General features: G+C 54.7%; 1 protein-coding gene across 1 annotated transcript in view; it reads right to left on the reverse strand.

Moving 5' to 3' along the window:
- Positions 1 to 24318, reverse strand: part of NCOR2 (nuclear receptor corepressor 2) — a 237704-nt gene that overhangs the window by 59823 nt on the left and 153563 nt on the right. The window contains exons 10-14 of the mRNA XM_027733181.2: positions 23185 to 23357; positions 21822 to 21915; positions 19263 to 19441; positions 15978 to 16032; positions 13705 to 13803 (exon numbers count right to left, since the gene is read on the reverse strand). Of these exons, the coding sequence (XP_027588982.2) occupies positions 13705 to 13803; positions 15978 to 16032; positions 19263 to 19441; positions 21822 to 21915; positions 23185 to 23357 (600 nt within the window). The remainder of the gene's footprint in view (positions 1 to 13704; positions 13804 to 15977; positions 16033 to 19262; positions 19442 to 21821; positions 21916 to 23184; positions 23358 to 24318) is intronic.

Raw genomic sequence — 24318 nt, forward strand, 5'->3', positions numbered from 1 at the left:
GGGAGATCAGAGGTGGTTCAGGATCAGCCAAGGCAGCTGCACTCTGGCTCCTGTTCCAGGCAGCGGGACAGACCCAGCAGTTCCCTTGGGATCAGGCAGCAAGAGAGGATCTGATGCAGGGGTAAGGCAGGGAGGTGAGAACAACTCCCCTGTTCCTGCAGACCATGGCTTAGCCACATGGGTGGTGATTTGCAGCCAGTGGGATGCATTTTGCTGGAGCATGAAGGAGACAGGGGCACCAGTGACGCCCCGAGGATCAGCAATACGAACGCTGTGATCTTTTTCCCAAGCATTTGACACAGCCCATGGGGAAAGTTTGTGACTCCATATCACCAAGCAGTGGAAATGCCCAACTCCCTGCCCACTCTGTACTACCTGGCATCCTCTGCAAAAGCCATGTGCCCAACCACTCCAACACTGCTGCTGCCGCTCAGACCAAAGGCACCCCAGTACCCCAGGGAGGGACACAGTGATTATTATAGTTCTGGATTTTGTTTCAACAGCTGCAGGAAGGAGGTTGCTGGGGAGGCCTGGTTCCCCTGACCTCCCTTCCCTCTGGCAACCAGCGAATGAGAGGCATTGCATAGAGAACAAGAAATTAGAGACGGAAATGATTTATTAAACCATCCTGCTCCTGGCTAATGCAAGGCTGCTTGCTCCAGGAAACCCACCCGGGCTCACCCGGCCCCTGCCCAGGCTGCAGGGCTTCCACCAGTAGGGAAAGGGTTTGGTGATGTAACAGGGGGGAAATTGCCTTAAAGTGGATTTATTAGCAGAAAGTATGATCCCAGGCAGCCTGGTATGGCTGGCACACAGCCATACAGCAAGTGTGGACAAGGTGTCCCTGCATCCCTGGAGCCAATGGGACTGGCATGTCACCAATCTGCAGAACTAGGAGGCTGCTTTGAACATGGGCATCCCTGCAGCAGCAGCGCAGGGTGCAAGTGAAGCTCTCTGCCCCCACAGGCTGGTGCTAAAATGAGAAGCGTGGAGCTGTCAAATGGAGCAGTTTAACAAGAAAACTGCTGATTCTTTCAGGCTCCAGTTCAACAAAAGTCCTTAAAATCCAGGCACTGCCATCACTGAAACCCTGCGGACTTTCAGTTCCTCTTTGTACGGGGGGGTGGCAGCTGTGCCATCAGGATCCCCACATGCATGACATGCTCAGCCAGACCCTGCAGCACCTCCTTGCCAGAACAGAACCACAATGCATCAAGCTCACAGTCCCACTGCACCCCCAGGAATGGCTCCGTGGGATCCAAGGCCAAGAGGACCCAGAGGAGAGGAAGCCAGGGAACACTTGGGATGAGCACTCAGTTGCTTACAATCTTCCAAAGCCCACAGACCGCTAAGGCTTAGGGAATGGACTGTCTCCTGGCCAAGTGTCATACCCAGCATACCAGGCACTGCCCTCACCAGCCCACAAAACAGGGGAGAAGGAGGAGGGCAGTGGACAAGCCTGCTGGGACAGAGAGGTGGGAAACCCTCACTGGCTGCGGAGGAGCAAGGAGCATCCATCATGCGCATTTCCCTGGTGTTGCCTTGAACTCTCTGACTCTGAGTCATGGCATAGTAAACCCTGAGTGTGGGTTCAGCTCAGACAGACACCCACGAGGTGAGGGCTGTAGCCTCCAAGGGCCAAGCAGGCAGTGAGGTAGGCTCTGCCCCAGCCCTGGCCATCACCACCCACACACATTCCCCTCACCAAAAGTTTTGGCAAAGGAGGGGAGCCCATACAAGGTTTGGAGTATGTCTACCACTCCACTGTAAATATTTTTTTTTTGAGGGATGGAGGAAACCATGCATCCCAGAGATCACAGCTCACCTCCAGCTCTAAAGCCAGCCATGACTGTACAAGTCCCTGCCCCAACATCAGTATGGCGCAGCTCCCAGGGGAAGGTTCACCATCATCTTGTCTCTGCACTTGTTTGAACCAGGGGGCTGTCAGCCCAAGCAGCCACTGCAGCTTTTCCCCAGAGGAACAGGCTGGGATGGCAGTAATGCCAAGGAGCTCCCTGTGCCAGCCTGCAAACGCATGAGTGAGAAGGCAGGGAGAGATGTGAGTGGCCGCAGCAGCTCACACTGCAACACAGGTGCTTCCCCAGAGAAGCGTCTGCCAAGCTCCGTCATGATGAGGATGGGCAAACCCACTGATCTGGCTTCAGTGGGCCACTGCACATCTCTCTCCTCCAAGCCCAGCCTGGTAGGACATCAAATCAGGGCTTCTCCCAGTGCGGAGACATCTTGATCCAAGGATGCCCTCTAGTGATTGCCCTGCTCCAGCCACGGGTGGGTGTCTGATGCGAGGAGCAAGAACCAGGTGGGCACAGCACCTTGCACAGCAGGGCAGACAGGATAGGTCTCACCTGTCAGACCTCTCCTGCCAGGGAGAAATACTTAAAATGGGCAGCACTGTCACCACCAGGCCGTAGTGGGGAAAACTGACCCAGCTCCACACCCATGGCTGCGCTCATGTCTTCATCTGAGGAAGGCTCCCAGCCAAATGCTGATCTGAACCCTGGTAAGCCCACGGTGATGGCCTATCTCCTGTGCTAGAGCTTGGCTGCATGGCAGGGCACCCCCCAAACCTCCCAGCCATGGTCAAGAATGCCACCTCACATCTCATCCATGGGTACCTGCTGGGCTGGAGACTGTGGGGCTGTCTGCAGCACCCAGAGCCCTGAGAGGGCACCCTGGGGTCCTGAATGAAGCCATTTGGGAGCTCAGCTACAAATGGCACACACAAATGGGACAGTCCCCTAGCGATCAACCGTAGTCCATCCATGCTACATGCTCTACCCCAAACCTCAGACTGGCATCAGAACCAGACCACAGCATGGCACAGTGCCAGGAAAGCCACAGCCGGGAACCCACGAGCTGTCCGGTCCCCCCTCCCGGCGCGCGCTGCCCCTGCGGTGTGTGGGGAGCTATTCTTAGTGCTGGACACCGACCAGCTCTGGATGATTCAAGGGATGGGACGCCATCCCAAAGCGTGACGGGCCAGGAAATGCTTCCCCAATTACCAGCTGATGTTTCCCTCTGATTCATGCCACCCCGGCTAGAGGTGGACTGGCAGGTGGGTCAGCCCTTAGCGGACACACCAAAGGCTGGCACCAAAACTGCTCAGCTCCTGGCAAGCTTAAATCTCTCTCCACCTACATCCCTGCCACCGTGGAGATGAGGTATCCCACCTCCCGGAGGCAAACCAAGTACATGCTCCCCACCTTGCACAAGAGGGTGAAGGGATGTGCCCGAGGCCAGGGAAGATGCCTGTGGCAGAGGGCAGGGCTGTCCCTCCCTCCCAGGTCAGACGCTCTAACCCCGGACCGCCCTTCCTCCTCCTCAGCATCGCTGCTGCTTGTTTTTGCTGCCGACACATCCTGTTTATTTAAAAAGGCCCCAGGACAAAATCGGACACGGGACGCGCGAGCGAGAGGCCGACCCTGCCCCGAATCCAGGGGGACAGGCGGCCTCCTCCGCTCCCCGCGCTCCGACCCGAGCTGCTCCGTAATTACAAACACCTGCTCACCTCTGCCCCAACCTCCCGCCGGCCCCGGAGCAGCTGGAGCGGCGCAGAGCGCTGCCATTCCTCCCGGGAACAGCGCGTTCCCGGGGCCGGGGCCCGCCGCAGGCACACACGCTCGCCCAGCGCCCGGCTCCCACCCGGAGCGACGCGGCTCGCCCTGCCCGGCCAGCTCCATCGGCTGGCACGTCACCAGGAGTTCAGCTGCAATAAAGCTTCGCCTCCAAGCGCGCTTTAGCGAGACACCGGCTTCCAGGTAGGACCCGGACACCGAAATGCTGACCCTGCTGAGAACGGACCAACTTGCTGCGCGTCCTGGCAGCGGGACTTGCTGGGAGAAAGCCCCGGCGAGGAAGAGGTGCAGCTCCTCCCACTCTGTTTACTTCCTCTGCCGAGGCACTGCCTGCTTCTGGAAGCAGGACGGGAGGGCAGGAGGAGGTGGGGGAAGCAACTCCCCACCTTCGCCCTTCCCCAGCCCAGCCGGAGACGCCTTCGCCTGGGCACGGAGCCGGTGGAACCAGCCAGAAACCCCTTCCCAGCCGGCAGCGCGTCCCTCGCCTCCGAAGTGCCCCGCTCGCACGCTCACCGCCAGCTCCGGACCCGCATCTCCCCCCAAATCACTCACCTCCCCGCTCCCCGGCTCCCGCGAGCGGCCGGTACCCGACAGCCCCATCGCCGGCTCCCGGCCCCTGCTCACCGCCCAGCCATCCGGGCGCGCTGTGCCTTACGTTCTCCGGCTCTGAAGGCTTCCTGACGATTTGCATAGTTAAGCCGTAAACTAACCACAACATTCCTCTTATGATTTTGCAATCTGCTGGAATAACGTGGTCGCTCTAAGTCGAGTCGATGAATCATCATCTATAAACCACAGCTCTCGTCACCGGGGCTCTCAGTGCTGGCTGCAGCCAGAGTGATTAATCCGCCAGGATGCCAAGCTTAACCTACAGTGCAGGGCTATTTATTTTCCAAACTTGCAAGCCTCCAGAAAAAGACTGCTGTCTTCCCCATCCCCTTTGTGGTGAGATGTGTCAGGCTGTGGCAGGGGACCAGGGACAGGGGACCTCCCTGTTGCCCACAGGACATCCCAGCGTTAACCATTGGATCGCGCACCTTGCAACTGAGGCACCCACACCCTTCCCTGGTCCCCTCTCACTCCCTGTGCCACGGCACCCTCAAAACATGCCCCAAAACACCACTTTTGCCAGCAGGGATGAGGTCATCTCTGGGAGTCCAGTTCCTGCACCAATACCACCAGCTCCTGCCAACCCCAACCACACGGCTTGCTGCTGGACGCACTGGTGGGGAACCAGGTCACTGTGATGGCATTGTGAGAGAGCCTGTCCCTGAGCCCAAGTGCCGCTGGGGCAGCATCTCCTTCTCTCCCATGCCAGGTTTCAAGTCCAGATTGGCTACACAGGGGATGCCATTTGGCTGCCAGCAGGTGCATTGTCTCCCCTTCCATCATTACGGTGCCCTGAGCTCTTATGGGAGATGAACGTGCCATGGAAAACCACTGGCTCCTGTTTGTTCCTTAAATCAGGAGGGAGCAAGCCATGAGCCCTGTATACCCTAGTGTAGAGGGAGCCATGCATGCCAGGCTGAGCTGTGAGGCACCTGGTTTTGGTGCCACTCAAGTCCATCCTCAGGCACTGCAGGCAGTGAGTTGCAGGGTTTTTGCTCAAAGGCGGCTTTGCGCCCTCGCCACAGGCTCACTGCGACAGCACAGGGACACATGCCAACCCTCTCCCCAGCATGTCACACCAAAGTCTGCCTCGACAGAGACTGTGGAGGGAGCTACATCCCACTAGCGTGAGCCCCAAGCCCTCTGGCAGCCGGGAGCACCCACTCGGCTGTGCCGCCTGTCCCGTGTGCAGGCCGCCAGCTCTTCACTTCTCCCGCGGGTGACTTCAGATCAACGGCATTTATGATGTTCTCCGGGCACTCAGCTGCAGAGCAGGCTCGGGCCGAGGTCATTGCACGCAATCAGGGAGTTGCAAATTAAAACCAGCTCGAGATAAGCTGAAGACAAAAGGCCGACTCTACGCTGGCCAGAAACGCCTGGGGTTTGCTTTGCTGCTTCTCCAGGAGCCCCAGCACAGCTGCCATGGCTGTGGGCATGCATGGGTGCCTCCTGAACATTCCATGGGATCCTGAAATGGCACCATGGGGCAGGATGCACTGCCCTTTGGGCACCTGGCACTTGACTCTCACTCCTCTTCCCAGCCCCGCAGATTCTGTGCAAGGCATCTTTGCTAGGAACAGGGCTGGCACATGGCAACTATGGCAAGCCATAGCTTGGGATCATCATCTCCACCACCTACATCCATCCTTCCACCTGCTTTCAAACTCTCCCTCTGGCAGGTTACACCACTGAGAGCCAGGGCAGGGACTTGGCCACTGAGCACCTGCAGCACCAGCCTCTTTAGCCACCACCCTGCTCAGGCACCCGAAGTCCCCATGGAGCTTCCTTCCCCACTTGCCAATGCCGCAGCAGAGGGAGAAGCACCCACAGCTGAGCTTTGATACTGCACGGCCACTGCAAACACTGCTCCCCACACCTCCCTACCACCCCTTGAGGCAGTCTGGACACGGAACACAGGGAGGACAGCTTTGGAATACATATGTGTGTCATGTAACTGACTCTCAGGGCCTGGAGCCTCTGATCCAATGGTCTGGAATGCCTCAGGCCTCACTGCCACCCACTGCCACACAGCCTGGCTTCGCACAACCACGCACGGCACCCTCTGCTCATGGGAGAAACCACAAAGCAAAACAAGCCGCTGCCAAAACAACAAGGAGAGGAAGAAGAATGTCTGCCGGCGACTTGGCTTTGATTGCTTGTGTCCCGGGGCTGGGTTTGATGCTGTTGGCTGCAGAAGCAAGTCAAAAAAATCAAAGGGCCAGGCTCAGATTTGATAAGAATGATAGAGAGCACGGGGCTCACTCGGTCCGGCTCCAACAGCAATGGCCTCGAGCTGGGCTGTTCCTCTGATGGCAAACAACAAACTCTGCAAACCACAATCTTCACGTGGCAGAGATGGACAACGCCAAAGCTGTGCCCTCCATCCCGGGAGACAAGGACAGGCCCCACACACACTTGCCAGTGCAGCTCTCTGGCACCACAGGCCACAAAACATGGCCAGTGCCAGCAGCAAAGCGCTGGCAGTCACAGCCAGGCTGCCCTGCCATGCCACAGGAAAGCCCTGTGCCATCTCCCAGGCTACTGGTCTTAGGGCAAGCAGTGTGTCAAGGGTGAGGAGGGGCTGGCTGTGCAACTGCAGTGATGCTGGACCCTGCACAACCGTGCCCATTGCTCACACCTGAGTGTGGGTTCATCTTGGGCAGTGCTGGGAGCTGCCTGGGCAGGGGAGCCATTCATCAGGACCCTGTGTGGCTCAGCCCAGCACAGCTGGCACTGCCACCTTCCCACTGCTCACTCCATGATCCCAGTGAAGCACTGAAGTGATTTTTACAGGACCTTGCTCGCTTGGATCCCTCCTTGAATCACCGAGGGCTTTTCCATAAGAGGAAATGTTTCTTTTCTGGGTTGCTGCTGAGTTTTTTAAAAAGTGATTTGATTGCTTGCGAAGGGAAAAATGACCCGAGGGGAAGAGAGCGTAACATTTGGAAGCAGTAGAGATGAGCCCCCACTCTGTCCCAGGCAGGGAACGCGTGTGTTCTCTTCCCTGTAGTTTGCTTTACCCCGCTCCCCCCGGCCACATGCCGACCCCTCTCCGAGCCCTGTCAACAGAGGAAGGTGCTGGGTCAGCAGTTTGAGGGACACAGAGCAGCATCCATGCACGCCACAGACAACCAGGGGCAAAGCAAGCCCTGTATCCTCATGGAAGCAGACTCCTCCCGAATTTTCAGCTGTGCCTGCTTTAGAAAGCAACTTAGCAATGACCTATTTCCCATCCATTCCTAGTCAAACCTGGACCATAACAACAGATAAAACAACTCATCCCAAAATCCAACAGCTTCTACATCCTGCCAGGAAGATGCTGCAGGTCCCTCACTGGGCTCGGTAATGCCCAGGCTGGATCCCAAACCCTGTCCTGAGGAGTACTCACGTGGGCACTGGTGTGGTGGGGCATTCGCTGCGAGGACACATCGACCTGCTGCTGGAGAAACACGAGTCCCAACTTGGAGGTCAACCAGAATGAGGGGGTTAGCCTCCCCGAAGTGACTATGTTATTATTGCTACCTGCAGATGTGATCAAGCAGCACAGAAGAGCCCGGCTGGGGGGCCAAAGGGTCCATCAGCAAGTGGTCCATTGGCAGCCTGTGCCGGTGCTACCCTGGAGGAAAGTGGCTGGGTGTCCCTGCCTGCCAGTGCTTGTCCCTGCTCCGAGCCTACAGGTCTCCCTGCTGTCCCTGCACTGCCAGCAGGCTGTGTGGGGACCCAGGGACCAAGCAGCCATCCTCCTGTGGCGACGCATCCTTCGATTCTTTTCCCAAATATGGCCACATCATTCTCATTAAATCACCCCCAAAACTGCAGCTGAGATTTCAGGAATGCGAGTTTCCATTGTGTTTGCCGGACTGTGTGGCCTAGAGGGGCGGCAGGGGAAGCTGCTGCACCCTTGTGATGGGGAAACAAGCACCATGCACCTTACAGGGCATCCCTGGGGGACAGAGTTTGGGAGCAACTGGAGTCCAGACTAAAAGAGCAGGTGCCAAGAGTGGGTTACAGGATTGCTGTCAGCTCGAGCACCACTGTATCTCACACCTCACCCACCTCCCCTGCACAGGCACCCCAATATAAACCCCACCTGTGACCGCAGGTTTGAAGAGCGACAGCCTGTACCAAGTAGCACATGCACAACACCCATGGGATTAATGCTCTGTGAGACGTTCTCCCCATGAGGCTGCACTCGAGGGGGACCAGGACCACGGGATTTGGCCAGTTTTGACTTCTCATGGGTCCTGCAGCCTCAGCCTGGTTTCCCTGGCCATCGGTAGCCCTATCACACTGCAGATTTGTCCAAAAAATGAGCAAAATTCAAGCCCTTTTATGTCCCAGCAGTGACATCCCATCAGCAGAAGATGAACCTATGCCCCAATGCTGGCATCCCTGGCACCATGCCCAACCAGGAAAACCGCTCCATCACAGACTGCCCCTGATCACCCACGGATAATTTCAGTGCTGTTTTAAATACAGCCCTAGTCAGCACAGCCTTAAATGCCTGCGGAACAATTTGTTGGTATTTGTGACACAAACTTTACTGGCCACATCCAGGGCTGCATATGTACAATGTGCTGTATTATTACACCAGGATTTTGTGACAAGTATCTCCCTGCATCTGAAAGAGAAGTTGTCAAACCCTTTGTCACTAACAAGAAGCCACTCCCCAGACTGATGAAGATCAAATGCTTCCCAGAAACAAGTATCATTCCTCTCATTAGCTGCTGTGGTTACTGAAGCAGGGGCACTTGCACAATTTGCAGTGTTAGAGGCAGTCTGATGAGCTTTGGACTTGATCCTCGTGGAGGGAGGGGAGGTGATGGCATGGCAAGGCTGGAGCATGGTGGGAGCTCTGCTCCTGCACTGGGGACAGGGTGCAGGCACTATTTGGAAGCCTGAGCCCTGCCAGCCCCTGCAACAGGGCTGCTGATGGCCAGAGAAACCTGCCTGGCCAGATTTTTCCTGAGGTTGCAGGACCCATGAGATATCAAACGTGGCCAGACCCTGCTGGGATGCGCTTCTGCCAAAAAAGTAAACGAGTTGTTTATACAAATCTGGGCTGGGGCTGTTTATCTGCGTCGGTGAGGGGAATGGTTTGTGTTTGGGGAGGGCGGGACAGCGGTGGGATGGATAATTCAATTTGGGTTTTGGCAGGGGGCAGGGAAGAGGGTGGGCCTGGGAAAGGCTGTCGGGCCTGGCAGGGGACAGCGCTGGCCGCCCGGCCAGGTCACATCGTGGGTCTCCGCCCTGCCAGCACAGCGCTGGCACCGCTCTCGGCGGAGGAAGGGGGGTCTGGGCGGCTCCAGTTCCCCGGGTGCCACGGAGCAAGTCCTCGAAAGCTTCAAGGCCAACACACGGGGCCCTTTCGCCAGGGAATACGTGAGCACCGTCTGACAGCAGCGCCGAGGGGGACCGGCATGACGGCACGTCCGGCGGGCCGTGTCCGTCCACCATGACTTCATCCCCCTCTGAGTCATCCCCAGGGCGGGCAGGCGGCTCCTCCAGCCGCCCATCACCGCTGCCGACCGACCCGACACCGGAGAGAGCATCATCGATGGCTGTGCCTGGCGGGATGGCCCCTCGCCTGCCCATCCCAGCATTGCATGGGAGCCCCGTGGTTTTTTTCCCCCAGGAATTCACCAGCACCACCGTAGGAAGCATATCTGGCATGCTGTGGCCACTCCACTACCACACAGGCAACGCTACTCCAAAATCAAAGCAAACTCACTCTGGAATAAAAACCTCACGCTCCAAGCGGAATAATTATGTTGAAGTAGGGTCACTTTCCATCCAGCCTGCTTTCAGCCCAATGCTTGTGCTCCCACAGCCCAGCAAGACAGCTTCCCAAAGGGCAAAGCACATGGTGCTTCAGTTTTGGTGCCTCTGCTACAGAATTTCGGGGGTTCACAGAGAGTCATTCTGAAAATGTCCTGAAGACCGACTGCCACAGACCCTGAGGTGACACATCCGCACAAGAGACTTTCATTACAAGCTCATGCAAATTTATGCTTATTACTGTACACTGACAATTGGATCAGACTCTTTTACCGTGGCACAACTTCTTTTCTTTCTCTCCAATGAGAAATGACAACTAGGAAGCTATTTCTCTTCCCATCAATTCCCCCCTTGCAGGGTTAAATTGCCTTTTCCATACACAAAGACAGAGGATTATTTTAGAAATATCTTAACCACAGGAGCCTTAATATTATGCATCATGACCCACTGGATGTGGGTACCTTTCACTCTTCAGTCCGGAGAAGGCAGCGTGCCGGGAGCATGAGCCCTGCCTTGGAGCGGGTGGCTCTGTTTTCTGACAAACTGGAACTGTAATCATGTGAAGCCCCTGCTCTTGGCAGGAGATTTTTTTAACAATAAGTAGCAGCTTTATGAGGAATATCCCTTGCCAGGGGACCATCAGCCAGAGAGCAGTGGGATTCTTATTTTTTAATGGACTTTTAATAAGCAGGCCACAAAGATAGTCCTGACACCAGAGCAGCTTTATTTCTATGTGTAATTATCTCCCCTTCGCTCTCAAGCTCCCCACAGCCTCCAAGAGCAAATAAGACCACCAACCTCTCCATGAGAAAAGGAGGAAGAAACCAGCATAGGGCCACTTGAAATGCTCTTTGTATCAAACCTCATCCGCTCCTCTCATCTGATACAAAAGCCAACCTCTCCTCCCCTGCTCTAAATTAATTAAATCTCAGCTTTTGGCATTTAACTGCTGGAACCCTTACCAGCAGGGAAATCCATGCTCAGAGTGCTGGGAACACAGTGCCATGCGTCCCAGTGCAGCAGGAAGGCTGCCTAGGGCTCTGTCTCCTCCCTGCACATTGCCCATCCCTGTGCTGTCCCTCCGTGTCTCCTGTCCTTCATCCCATCACCATCTCTGGTGCCTAAGACTGGGCAAGTAATGGCAGAGCTGCTGGTGCTGGGTCAGCCCAAAGCTGCAGGCTCCTCAGTCACAGTCTCCACTCCTCACCAGGCCACATGGATGACAGGATGAGGGACCTGCACAGGGTTACAAACAATTCAGGACCCCTGGGAACAAGCAGGAGGATGGGCAGCCAGTGTGCCAGCTGAGCCTTCAGGATGGGTTACTCCCAAATGAGCACAACTTCTGCAACACAGGCAGAATTTCAGCTGCTTCTGAAAAGACTCACTAAGTAAAATCCCACCAGGAGCATCCCTCCATCCCAGCCCTCCAGGCCTGCCAGTATCTAACCTCTCCTATGCTGGTTGGCTGTGCGCCAACTCAGCCTGGCCTGGGAAAGCAGTTCCCAAGGGAACAGTGCTCAAGGGAGATTGTGAAGGGGTGCAAGGAAGATGCTTCACTGCTCCCACCAGCTTCTGACAGGGCTTTTAACAACACATTCCTCCCTTCATTACCACAAAATCCCACCCTAGCACAGCCTCCCCCTGCAGCACAGACCCAGCTGTGCTGCCCCCGCAGCCTATGCAGCAGTGTGCCCTTCCCAAGCCTGCACACAGGCTCTTCTAGTGCTCCTCTCATGCAGCCTTGCAGGAAACGGATGCAAATACTGGAGGTAGCACAGCACAAAGTGTGCATCTCAAAACCCACCAAGAACTCTGGGGAAGAGCTGCTCCCAGCTGGATTACATACAGCAACTGCTGTTTAGCACCTCTCTCCTACTGCGAATCATGCAGCCAGCCTGTGGCTCTTAAAGCTTGCCTGAATATCCCACCTTCCACCTGAGCAACCAACAGTAATGGGAAATATGCACTGTGTCACTTCCCCCCCACAAACTCAAGGGGACTCCCCTTTCAAAATCAATAACCTGGCTGAGATCTGCTCCAGGGGAGGTGCAGTCGCTCCCTTCGGTGTAATTCCTACTTGCAAAAACAGCCCTGCCTTTTCCTACGGTTGATGAAGCAAGTCCCTGCTTCCAAAGGCTGGCACTGAATGAGGTTCCAAAGGGCAGCACAAATCTCCAGTGCCCAGGCTGGACCAGGCTCATAAGTGAGAGAAAGCGTCATGGGAAATCTGCAGCTAGCGATGCTTTGGATAATTTTAAAAACCAAAACACAAATAGTCTCTGCTGGGTGCAGGATGGGCAAGCCTTTGGCCTCAGGGGTAGGTAGGCTGATGCAGAGAAAAGCCTCTCACTCTCCACACTTGCTCAATTTAACATTGAAACCAGAATGAGCTGTGCTAAATGTCTCCACCGCTAACTAGAAACAAATGTGGCCTCATGTTCTAGTTGCTGTGATCTAACAAAACAGACCATGGTAAACACTATAAAAATGTACTGGAGGGAACCACCCTGTGTTTGCTGGGAGAGGGACTGGATAATCTAATAGGGCTTTATCCATCCCTAATGTCTCTGAAAAAAAGAAGGGAAAATTGGGCCCCGTCCATGACATTCGTCATGTGCTAGCTATTCTGATGCCTTAATGCTGCAGAAATCAAATTGGAGCGAGGCTACCTATCTGCTTCCCAATCAGGATCTAGGCCCAAGTGCTGCTTTTTATGGCCATGCAGCGTGAGGAGCTGCTGATGTCAGTGGTGGCACAGGCCAGGCCAGTTTTTCCATCCTTATTCCACATTATCTGGGGAGACAGTCCCTTTGTGGCCACCTCACTTTCCTCATTACGTGAATAATCACTCACTTCATGGATGTGGGGATCCACCAGCAGGATCTGCCTCTGGCTGAAAGCATTTGTGGGGATAAGGCACCTGCCCAAAAGGTTAGCACTTATCTGGGTACCTGGCTATTGTGGGATCAGCAGCAACACTGTCAAGGTCATGTCTAGATTTGTATCTTGGCCATGATAACGGCAAGGGTTGACTCAGTCCCCTACCCACAGGCACCTCGTGGTGCCCTGGTATCTGCTCTGCCCTTAACCAAAGGCTTGAGGGTCTCCTCTAGCTTCAGTGCCGTATCAGCCAGCCCCACAGGCATCTCGGACACCTCCACAGGGATCTCAGACACCACACACACTCCAGATGAATTTATATGCCTCTGCTCAGGCATCACCAGAAGTCACTGCCACCCAAGTCGTTCTCCTCCCACACCTTTGCCTATAGGAAGAGCCTTGGGCAGGCTCTGCAAAGCAGGAGCACCCCCTCACCCAGCTCCCAGGAGCCCTGTCATTGGCACCACAGTTGCCATCTCCGGAGAGGAGAGAGCCCCACTCGGTTCTTGCACAGAGCCCAGGCTGCATGGGCAACCCTGTGCTCCTGACACACAGCCAGGTTTTCTGCATTCACTCCATCCTCTTTTTTAAGCATCTTGGGTTTGTTTGCTTTTTTAAAGATACTGTGACCTTGGCATAGGGACGGACAAACATCAACTGCCAGAAAAAAGCATGTTCTGAAAAGCTACAAGAGCACAACCACAGCCCCATCACAGCCTGCAAGCAAGATCCCCACGTGGGGAGGGGGAAAAAGCAACACTTGGGGGCTCACAGAAAGCACTACAGCTCCTTGCTCGGGCCAAGCGACGACGCTTCCACACGCTTCTCCAGCTCTTACCTGGCTCTTCCCGCGTCGCCGGTAATTCCTCCTTACAAGGTTCTTATAATTCTCATTCTTCTTGGTCAGGTAATAATAGAGGACACAGTCAGCCACCGTCTGCAATGACATGGGCAAGTCAGGGAACAGAAGGTCCTGTTCTCTTGCGCTGTTGGGGCACAGACTTCCAGGAGCAGCATTCAGACCCGGCCATCACCGGGTCTCCTGCTGATCCTGAAGACCTGCAGCCCAACAGCTTCCTTTCACCTCCCTCCCAAAGGCCTCCTGAGCTGGAAGAGTGGAGCCATGCACTGTGTCCCAGTAAAAAGGCTGAGCTCTTCCAAGGGACAGACCAGGGTGGTCCTGCAGGTGTGAGGAGACAGAGAGGGGGTGCTGAGCAGAGAGTACCCCGTGTTGGAAACGAAGCAGAGGAAGGGCTGACCCCAGATGACCGTGGCAACCAGAGGCAGAAGAAGGAGCTGCCTGTCACCCTCTGTTGAGGTTACACGAGGCACAACCTGCCATGCGACTGTCAGCTGGTGTTACTTCCACCCATTAAGCTCGCTGGCTCGAGCGCCCACGACTTTCTTGTGGACAGATTGAGATCCCAGCGTTCAGGAGCTGCCATCCCAACTCCAACTCCAATGGCTGGCTCCACAAGCGCCACCACAGATTGGATGTGTTAGGAAAACAAGGAACCATGGCCAGGACATATCCTGCTCCTGAACAGCACAGAGTGTGCCAGCATGCTGGGAAAAATCCTCTGCTGAACTGGGTGGACACCTGAATACTGGTCTCGGGCTACACCTTCACATACAGGGATCAGTGGCTGCATGAACAGGAATAATCCCACAGACCCATCACACCACAAGTGCTCAGGAGCCGGGGGCAGCTGCGTGCGCCCGGGGGTGCCCGGGGGCTGTGCTCGCCCCATCCTTCTGCAAGGAGTGGAACCATTTGCAAAAACAGATTGCAACTTTTAAAGTGTTAATTGGATCTCCTTCTAAACTAGCTCTGATTATACACACACACGCGAACACAAAAACTTACAGTCATCTGTTCCAAGGGCTAAGATCACTATTTTTTTATAATGCAATTTAAAAATCTATTAATTCATTACATTGAGCCATAGTTTGCATCTCTCTCCAACAGGATAATGGATGTGTTCTGTATCATAATTACAGCCTGATTTACAAACGAGTACAAATAAAATTAGAAGACATTTTACAGCTTGGAACACAGACTGGATTGTGAACATCATCCAAGTCCCACCGCTTTCGGCTTTACCAAATGGGAAAGGCTGAAGAGCTCGGAACCTTACAGCAACAGCAGCAGCACGAGGTGGCTGCTGGCCTTTGCTTCCTTGTTACTTTGGACAGGAAGGTCAAGGCCTTATAAATTATTTCCCCAGACTGAGTCATGCAGAAGCAGAGAATAATTTAAGGTAGAAAGGACCTCTGAAGGCCACCCTCTAAAGGGCAGAAGGGTTCCCCCAGAGTGAGGGAACACTACATGGATGACGCCCTGCATGAGAAGGGTAGAGGATGCAACTAACTACAGGGACCAGAAAAGCAGCAGCTCTCAAATGTTTCCTGCTCAGGAGAGCATCTGGGTGATGGATATCGCTCTCTTTCCAGGCTGTGTCTGTCCAGGATTTGCCCATATGGCCTGTCCCACAGAAGGTACCTGGTCTTGCTTAGAATGGGACCAGAGACTCGCTCTTCACCAGATCTCTTTCTCAAACCTTTCTTCATCAGCCCAATTAACAGTAAAAGAAAACTCCAAGCAGCACAACATAGAGGCCTGGGAAAGGTCCTACGAGCAAACTCTTCCTAAACACCAAGGGGAGATGTACGTGCTTATAGGACACCCACCCGAACTGTTGGATGAAATGGGACTCAGCCCACCCTCATGATCTTCTCCCTGAGCAAAGAGACCCCTTCACTTTGTGCTGGGCAGCCGAGCGCCCACCCCCCGTGTGACAGCCTGGCTGGTGCAAAATGCCTCCGGGAGATGCTGGAAAGCAGCTCCTCAGGCAGATCACGGGGTGGGCTGAGACACCCACGCGTCAGGCTGGCTGCGTTCACACCTCTCGGCTCCGAGCTCCCAGTCTCTCCGCAGCTGACTCAGTCCCTCGTCCCTGCAGGAAGCCGGGAGGCGTCTGGACCGTGCCCGGGGCTCGGAGCCACCACCGCCCACAGATGCCCAGCAACTGCTGGCAGCTCCAGCACCACGAGCCAAGTGATGGGGGAGAGACAGCATGATTCAGGTTAAAGCCAGGCAGGGAGGCTTACCTTCCTGTCCAGAAAGGATGCAATCAGGCCGAAGTTCTTCGGATGCTGCATGAACCTGTGGAGCGAGAGGGAGAGGGTTAGTCTGGGTGCTGGCTCCGACCCCCTCACAGCTGGGCTGCCGTGCCCTGCGTGCCCGGAGCAGCGAGGACAGATCCCTGAGGGACTTTGGGGTTTGAGAAAATACTTGTCTGCTGCTCAGCTTCCCAGAAAGATAGGAACTTTAAATTTAGCCCAGTGGAGCTGGGCTGGTTGGGAGCTTCGATGTGCGAATGTTCATCATGGGAAGAGGGGTCAGCAGTGCTTGACAGCTGCTCATCACCCTGCTCGATCCCAGGGACACCCGAGCCCACACCAACAGCAGGACAGGCACAGAGGGCAGCAGCACAAGGTCTCAGGATTTGGCAAGGAAAGGGAGAGGAATTGCCATCACACCCCACATCATGTCTGTGTGTGGCCCTGCCACTGAACAGGACCCCAAGCCCTGCTGGGCTGTTGGGAGCAGCTGCAAAGGGCAGGAAGGGAAACCCAAACCCCAGGAGGAAGTACAGAGCTGCCACAATGCTGAGTAGCTCAAGAGATCCCCGGTGGCACAGTGGCTCCAAGGAACACTGCCTCGTGCCCAGCAAGTAGAGGAGCTGTCAGCAGGCTCATCTGTGGCTTCAGCAGCCCAGGAGCCAACATTGCCCGCTCAGGGGAAGCTGACCCCAGGCAGAGAGATGGTTCTTCCAACAAATCAGGTCAGCAAGCCCTTGGCACGAGGTGGTCCTGCTGGCAGCACAGCTAACTGGTGCATCACCAAAGCACGGTGAGCCTGGTGAGCAGTGACTTTGTGCCAGGGCTGGAGCACAGCACTGGCCCCAGAGGAGAGGCCACCAGCACAGGCTTTACCCCTGGGAGCCGAGCGGCCACGTTCAGCTCCTGCACCTCTGCCAGCTCCCAGGAGCTGATGGCTCTGTGCCCTGGGGAAGTGGATCGGAGGCAAAAGGTGGGAGAGCTGTGGTGCGGGCGTAACATGGGCGGGATGTGGCCAGCACCTTGGTGTCTCCAGCCCTGCCAGTGATTCCCCTGGGGCAGCTGGCTGAGCTCTCTCCTACCTTTGCTGCCCTGTCCCAGTGCCAAACTCAGAGTCAAGGCACTAAACCGAACTCAGTGAGGGCCTGACCAACTCCAGCCATGGCATTAGGATGTGGGTGCTGTCACCCACATGCTGATGCCCTTCTTATACAGGATCCCTTATGTTTTGGGCGGCACTGCAATGAGAACACTGTCACCATAAGTGGTCACTAGAGAAAAAAAGAAACCAGAAATGCTAGGGGGAAAAAAAAAAAAAAAAAAGGAAAAAAGCAAAGCAGCCAGGCTGCTCAGACAACCTGGGATCAGGGCATGGAGCCCTGTCAGGGGCAATGCAGGTGACAATCCACTCTCTTTCATGGGGCAGGCCATGTCCCCATGATGAGATGGATGCTCCATTGTCACAGTGTGCAGCACGGCAGCGCTTCAATGCCTGAGCAGCACCCTGCTCCTTCACCAGCAAGCCACAGCTTCCCTGGAGTAGGCCAGCAATGGACTCTCAACAGAGACCTGAAATTCTGCCCAGAAGCAAATCAAATCAGACTCTTCCTCGTGGTTATGTTCTGACAGCTAAAATAGTTCAGACCTGGCATTTGTCGGCCTTGCAGTGCCTGGCTGTTTATTCCAAGAGCACCCGCCAACAGGGCTGAACAAAAGGTTGCTCCAGGTTTTCCTGGTCTCCAGAGGAGGCCAGCTCTGGGTCACAATCATGGATGACACAACTCTGGTTCACCTTAAAAACCCAGGTTAGAAGCTGCAGTACAGCAGGCAGCTCAGCTACCTGCACGCCAGGGTGGGGGAGAGCCAGGGCAGGACTCCCTGCACCCTCCTTACAGCTCCTGAGTACCAATTTCTCAGAATGAGCTTTGTGAGAGCCCTGAAACCCTGTTGTATTTATGCCTCAAGCTCTATATCACCCACAGTGATGACACAGAAACCACCGTGCACAGCAGGATGCACACACTGGGTGTGGATTCTTCCAGCCCCATTAGCCAGGCACGGCCCCACCATTAAAGACCAAGTAATTAGCCTTTGCGTCATTTGTGGCAAGCCTTGCTGTTTGGAGTGGCACATTTTAAGGCTAATTAGCAATGAGGATTCTCCTCTAGCAAAGGCTTGGAGCTGGTTTGCTTGTTTTGTTCTTTTTCGGTCCATCTTGGCAATTAATTATTTCAGCTGCAAACGGGAGTTGTCACAAGCAGGGACAGGAGGAGGGATCCTGGACACAGAGAAGCTTCCAGCTTGGCTGGCTGTGGGCCTGCTGGTAATCCATGGAGCCATCCCACAACAGTCTGGAGGCCAGACTAAGTGGTGCTGCTGCAAAGGAACAAGGTGGCCCTGGTACACCCACATACCTCCATGTCCCTCATGTCCACAGCAGGGAGCCGCAAGAGAGCTCATCCTGCCAGAAGCTGAACTTCAGCTCTGTTTTCACAGACAAACACAGCACACTGGGGGCACAAAGGCTGCTCCAGTCCTCCATGCAAACACACCTGGCATAGGGCTATGAGATACAGGGGAGTCTGGATGTGAGACCGAGCTGGGGACCCCCATCTTGGCTGACAGCACAGTGGTACCCGGGAAGGGAACAGTCATCACCCAACTGATCTCAGCTGCTAGAGCAAAGCTGTTCCCAAGCACTGCTTGCAAACAGTAGAAAGCACCACAGCCAGAGTCTGCACGTGTCTGATGTGGGAATGCAACCATGGAAACAGCAGCCAGTGGCAAATCCAGCAGACAGCAGGACGGAGCGCTGAGGGACGGGCACCAGCTGGAAGCTGCAGCCTGAGGGGATCCACATGGGGGGCTGAACACTGACAGCCACGAGAATTCCCCCGGACACACAGTGCCCAAAGGATAGTATGTAAATACAGAAAGGTAATGTGTATGGAGTGTATGGAGTGTTTGGTTTCATTGGTGTTATCCTTGAACTGGCTGATACAACAGGGAATGCAAAAGCAGAAAAACTTCCCATTCTCACTCTGTCGCAAGCAGCAGCTTCCCACAGCTCAGCACACGGGCACGAACACCCCAACCATACAGCAAGGTCTGAGGTTTCTGTGCAGGTCCATCACCCTGTGCCCAGGTTAAAGGTAACACAGGGACTGTAGCTGTGTCCCTGGGGGGCAAGATAAGCTCCGGCTGAAGCCCAGCACGGATCCTGTCCACGTTCCCTAAAGGCTGCACTGAGAGAGGTGTGTGGGCTGCACTCACTTTTCCCGGAAGGTCTCCTTCTCCTGTTCGCTCCACATGTTCATCACCTGCCGGTCCTTGTAGACCTTCATGGGGTCATCCATGAGGCCGTTCATGTTGATGAATTTAATGCGCTGCTGGTCAGCATCGTAGAGCATGGGCGGGATGACAGCGAGCTGGCGCATCTGTTTCTCCAGGTTCTTTGGGGAAAGCAGAGAGAACAGTTGGTTAGCACCACGGGCCCGCGGGGACTGCAGGGGACAGATGTTCAAGAGGAAAAGGACAGGAGGAGGAAGAACAGGAGAATTCAAAAGCAAGCACTAGACAGCTTTATTGCTAGAGTAATTGTAAATTAAACACTGAAAGAGGCGATCACTGTCAGCCAGGAAACAATTATTCTTTCATTTTGGATTAAAAGGCTTTAAGATTCCGCATGGAAATGATTTAAGCAAAACAGGTCCTGACCGCGATGAGAGACAAGTCAAGCGGTGGCACAGGGAATGCAGACCCTTTCCCAGCCATCAAACCCATGGCCACATGGAGGTTCATCCCCCCACCCAAACTGCAAAGGAAGTGGGCCAGCTCTGCAAAGCTGCCTGAATGGGTGGGCAGAGGGAGACGTCATTTCTCCCTTCCACAGGAAACCTAAATTGTTCCAGGAGGTTTCAAATGTCACTATAACGGGGCTGTAATTTCTTTTTTTTTTCTTCTTACTGCAACACCCTGGGACATAATCTGATGCCTTTACTCCATCCTATGGAACACAAAGTTCATTCAGAGCCCCAGCTGCACACCAGGACAGGACAGACTGGGCACACTGGTTTCCTTAAGTATTTGCAATTAGAGAGGTCATTGTGATGTCTCATTTGTGCCATCCTCTGCCTGAATGCAGGGACTGTCCCTTCAGCTGAGCTGCTGGTGGTTCCCCAGCACAGGTTCACCCTGCAGGGACGAAGAGGTGTTCTGGCCATCCTCTTTCATTTGCACCATCACCCTGAGTCCTCCCTGTCAACTTGAAATGGCATTGCTTAAAAAAACTTCCACCCTTGACCCAGGAAGGCCAGGTCTCCAGTGCTGTTTGTTTTAATTTACAGGCAGATGCTTGTTCCTGGGAGAACAGTAATGTTTGATCCTTCCAACAAGCTGCCGACCCCTGCCTGCCTGGTACTGCTCTGCTTCCCCGCTGCGCCTGATCAGACCCCACCTCCTCTTCCTAAAGTGCAGCTCACTACACAGACACGGACATTTCAACACATTTGATCACCTTCCTCATCCTCACTAGGACACCTCCTGTTTAGCAACCGGCTGCTCCAGATGCCTGGGGGTGTCACCTCATGGTGGGAGGTCAGAGACAGCTCGCAGCCAGAGCGTTGATCCGGACAACCACAGGCTGTCCACGGCAACAGGAGAAGCCTCTGTGCAGAGCAGAGAGGCAGCTGGCAGGAGCACTGCCAGCAGCTGAGGGCACAGGGCCTCTCTCCTCGCCTGGCAGGGTCCTGGGGTGCTGAGCACTGCCAATACACCCCATCAACCAGCAGCCAGACCACTCTCCTCTCCAGCAACGTGCTGGGACAGAGAGCTGGCCCTGCTGCCGGCAGTGCTCCCCAGCTCTCACCTCCCTGCTCCTTCCAAACCTGGGAAAGAGCTGGAAACTCCTAAGGTCTCCTCTGAGACAAGTGAAGCTGTGATTTGGGGCTCAGCAGGTGGCTATCAGGGTGGAGTTCAGCAGCACACTGCAGTAGGTTGGAGGCGATGAGCTAACGTTCCCCTTGGCCACGAACCTCTGCAGAGCCGTGAAATTTCCCTTTGCTTCCAAGATCCATGTCCTCCAGGTTGTCGCCTTAACTGGCTAAGAGCAAACTGCCTGGGATCCCAGACAGGGATCGAGCCATCGTGCACAGGCAGCAAACATCCCAGCTATGGCTGCTCTCCCCTCCCAAACATGATCTATTCACTGCAGCTCGCCTCTGTGCCAAGAGAGTGGAACCCTTGTGAAACCAGATCCAAACGAAGCCGAGGTCACGGGGATGTTTCAAGATGAATGGAGCACTCCCAGAAGATGTGGGCCAACTGGCTCACGTACAAACCATTCATTCCATAGGATTCCCCTGTGTCAAGCCACACGGCCCATTCAAAACAAAATGAAACAGAAAAACCCCTCCACCCGGCAGTCTGGGCGCCAGCTCCCTTCCCTTCCCACCTCTGCTTCCAGTATAAACCACAGCCAGGAGGTGTTTGTGGGGTGCTACCCAGGACAAGCAGCACACTGGGATTTCCCTGAGACAGCCAAATGCTGATAAACCCGACCCACTGACCACCAGCTCCACGTTTTGCTCCTGCAGAACATTGCACAGCTCCATTACATCTCTCACGTGGCTGGAAAGATGCTGCTGGATATTAAATGAACACCTAACTTTGGATCCTGTCCAGAAAGCGTGTTAGGCATCAGGGCAACCTCCCCAACCTCGGTGTGGCCTAGATTTGGCATTGAATTTCACCATGGGACCTGGCAGTACTCTCTAGGTTTCCTTGGAGAAGACACAGGGGTGAAGAGGACAAGAAAAGATAACCCGGTCTCACCTCTTGTTCTGAGAGCCCGTCAATGATTTCTGACACCTCGTGCTCGCTGCGTGCAGCTGACATGGAGAGCCCGCCACTGCCCCTCTGTCCTACCCTGCTGGGAAAGGGCAGTGACACACTCAGGCACTGATGCTCCATTTCATAAGCAGCAAACCAGGTTCAAGACAACTTTGACCTCCATAATAGCCATATCCCAACACTCCACCCAGGCCACCCCATCCCACGCTGTGGGAATAGCACCCACATTTAGGGCTCACAGTCTCAAACCACCTTCCTTACCTGTGCCAGCTTCCTGGATTGCTAGAACATAAGCACATTTCACACCCAATCACACTCTCCCCTGTATTTTCTCCTGTTCATCCCACCATAGCAATGGCACAAAGGTGTCAATGATAGTACCGAGCCATTAGCACTGTGCCACCACATCTGGTTTGAAAATGCTCCAGGAAATTTTAAATCAAACCCATCCATTGACATCTTCCCCCACTGCCATTATCAGCCACACATCCCAAGGAAATACAACTTTTCTTATTAAGCAGGTAAAAAATTAAAACATTTCTGAGTACCATTTCTCCCTTTCTGTTTAAGATAAAATAAAGTCATGAATTAGGAAGTTTGGACCCATCCAGTTGTTAGTGGGGCACAAGGATGGGAAGCTGGCAGTCAGTTTGGATTCTGCACACATCGGGTGTCCCCGGGCAAGATCCCAGGGCTGAAATGTGAAGACAGGGAGTTTTCAGCAAAAAGGGTGGAGATCATGAAATCGTGTCTCCTCCTGGCAAGAAACTATGTGACCTCAGTTGCACTTCCAATGAGGAGAGGAAAACGGACAGGGGCTGGGAGAGACAGGGGACATCCCTTCCAGTGACATTTTGCTCCCTTCATATAATTTGCAGCCATTCCAATAGCCTCTGCAGATGTTTCTTCTCCCTGTCCATGCTCCCATCAAAGCATGTGCATGTATTAAATCATCAACATGACCAAATGCATCTGCAAGTCTCATGCAACTGAATTTGGGCCCATCAGCAAGGCAGGAATTAGCACTGTCCTGGCCATGTGGCCAGCACAAGGGAGCTGCCCCTGGCTCCAGCATGGCCATCTGGGAGATCAGCAGCAGAGGTGAGACAGGCAGTCACATTCCTAACATTTGTCCTTCTTTTGGCTCTGTGCTGAGCCACCCTGGGGAAAAAAAGCAGCAAGGCTGCTCGTCTGCTGTCTTCTGCCTTTGACCAGAGAGGGAGAAAAGGGACCGAACGCGATCCCAGCCCGCTCCTCCCACAAGCAAATCCCACACCCATTCCCAAAGAAAAAAGAAAGGCTGTCTGATACCAGCTCAGCCCCTTCCTACCGCTTCTCCTCTAACCTCTGCATGCGCTCTTGCAGTTCCCGCTGCTTCCGGATCTCCGGGAATTGCTTCTCATAGTATTCCCGCACTTTGCTCTCTTTGGCACGGCGCCGGGGGTTATTTTCGATGCGCTCCACTTTTTTTTCCCAGGCCTCCATCAGCTGGTCATAGCGCTGGCAAAACTTCTGTTCCTGAAAGGGCAGAGGGAGAGAGGGATCTCAGAGAAGTGCCTGGGAAGGGCAGCTCCTCCAGGCCTGGCCCTCGATGGCTGCTCAGGCTGAGAATGAGTCACATTGCTTAAAGAAATACAGTTTATTAGGGCATGGACGTGCTCCAGGGTAGGGGACCAACCCAAGGGTGAATTCTCAAAACAGGCCATCAGTTATCCTCAGGCTCTTCCCTTCCAGACCCAATATCTTTAGTGGAACCATGATTCTCATCCAGCATGACTTTTCCCACCCCCCACACCTTCTGCCTGAGCATCCTCCGGAGCATTAGGTGCTTGATTCAGCAACCAAAGCCCCTGTGCTGGGGAGGGACCCCTGCTCTGTGAACCAGGAGAGAGCACAGTGCCTGCCTGAGTCCGCTGAGCCAAAAGGGACTGAAACCTGGCCTTGGGAGGAGGCACAGGGGGCAGGAGAGTACATCCCCACTATGTGAACAGGGTGTGAAGGGCAGTAATTTTGGAGCTGCCAGCAAACCATGCTGGGCAGAGGCTTGCCATGGTGCCCACAGCTGGGCACTCCTTCCCACACACACACACACCAGCTCCAGTGCTCACGGCTCTGTGTCGGCAATGCTGATGGGACTGGGGCCATGGGGCAGCTCCATGCATGGGCCTGGCTCCCCAAAATCAAGAGCCAGGCACCCAGCCCCTGTCCAAGGCCATACATTGTGGTAGCCTGGCCACAGTGTGATGCTCCGCAGTTCCTACACCACCTTAGAAACCAAAAGTATTTTTCGAGCTGATGCTCTTCCTTTTTGGCCCAGGAACAGGATGAGCACATCCCCACTGACAGCAAACCCAGGCTCCAACAAAATGTGGCACTGCAAGAGGTTTCCACACCATATCCCCCTCGGTGACATCCTCATGGCACATCCACCCAGTCACCCACCAGGTCCAGCACTGCATTTCTGCCAAGTATTTATGGG

This window comes from Pipra filicauda, unplaced genomic scaffold (assembly GCF_003945595.2).
Source record: "Pipra filicauda isolate LSUMZ 115617 unplaced genomic scaffold, ASM394559v2 scaffold14_size4853619_pilon, whole genome shotgun sequence".
In the NCBI taxonomy this organism is placed as follows: Eukaryota; Metazoa; Chordata; class Aves; order Passeriformes; family Pipridae; genus Pipra; species Pipra filicauda.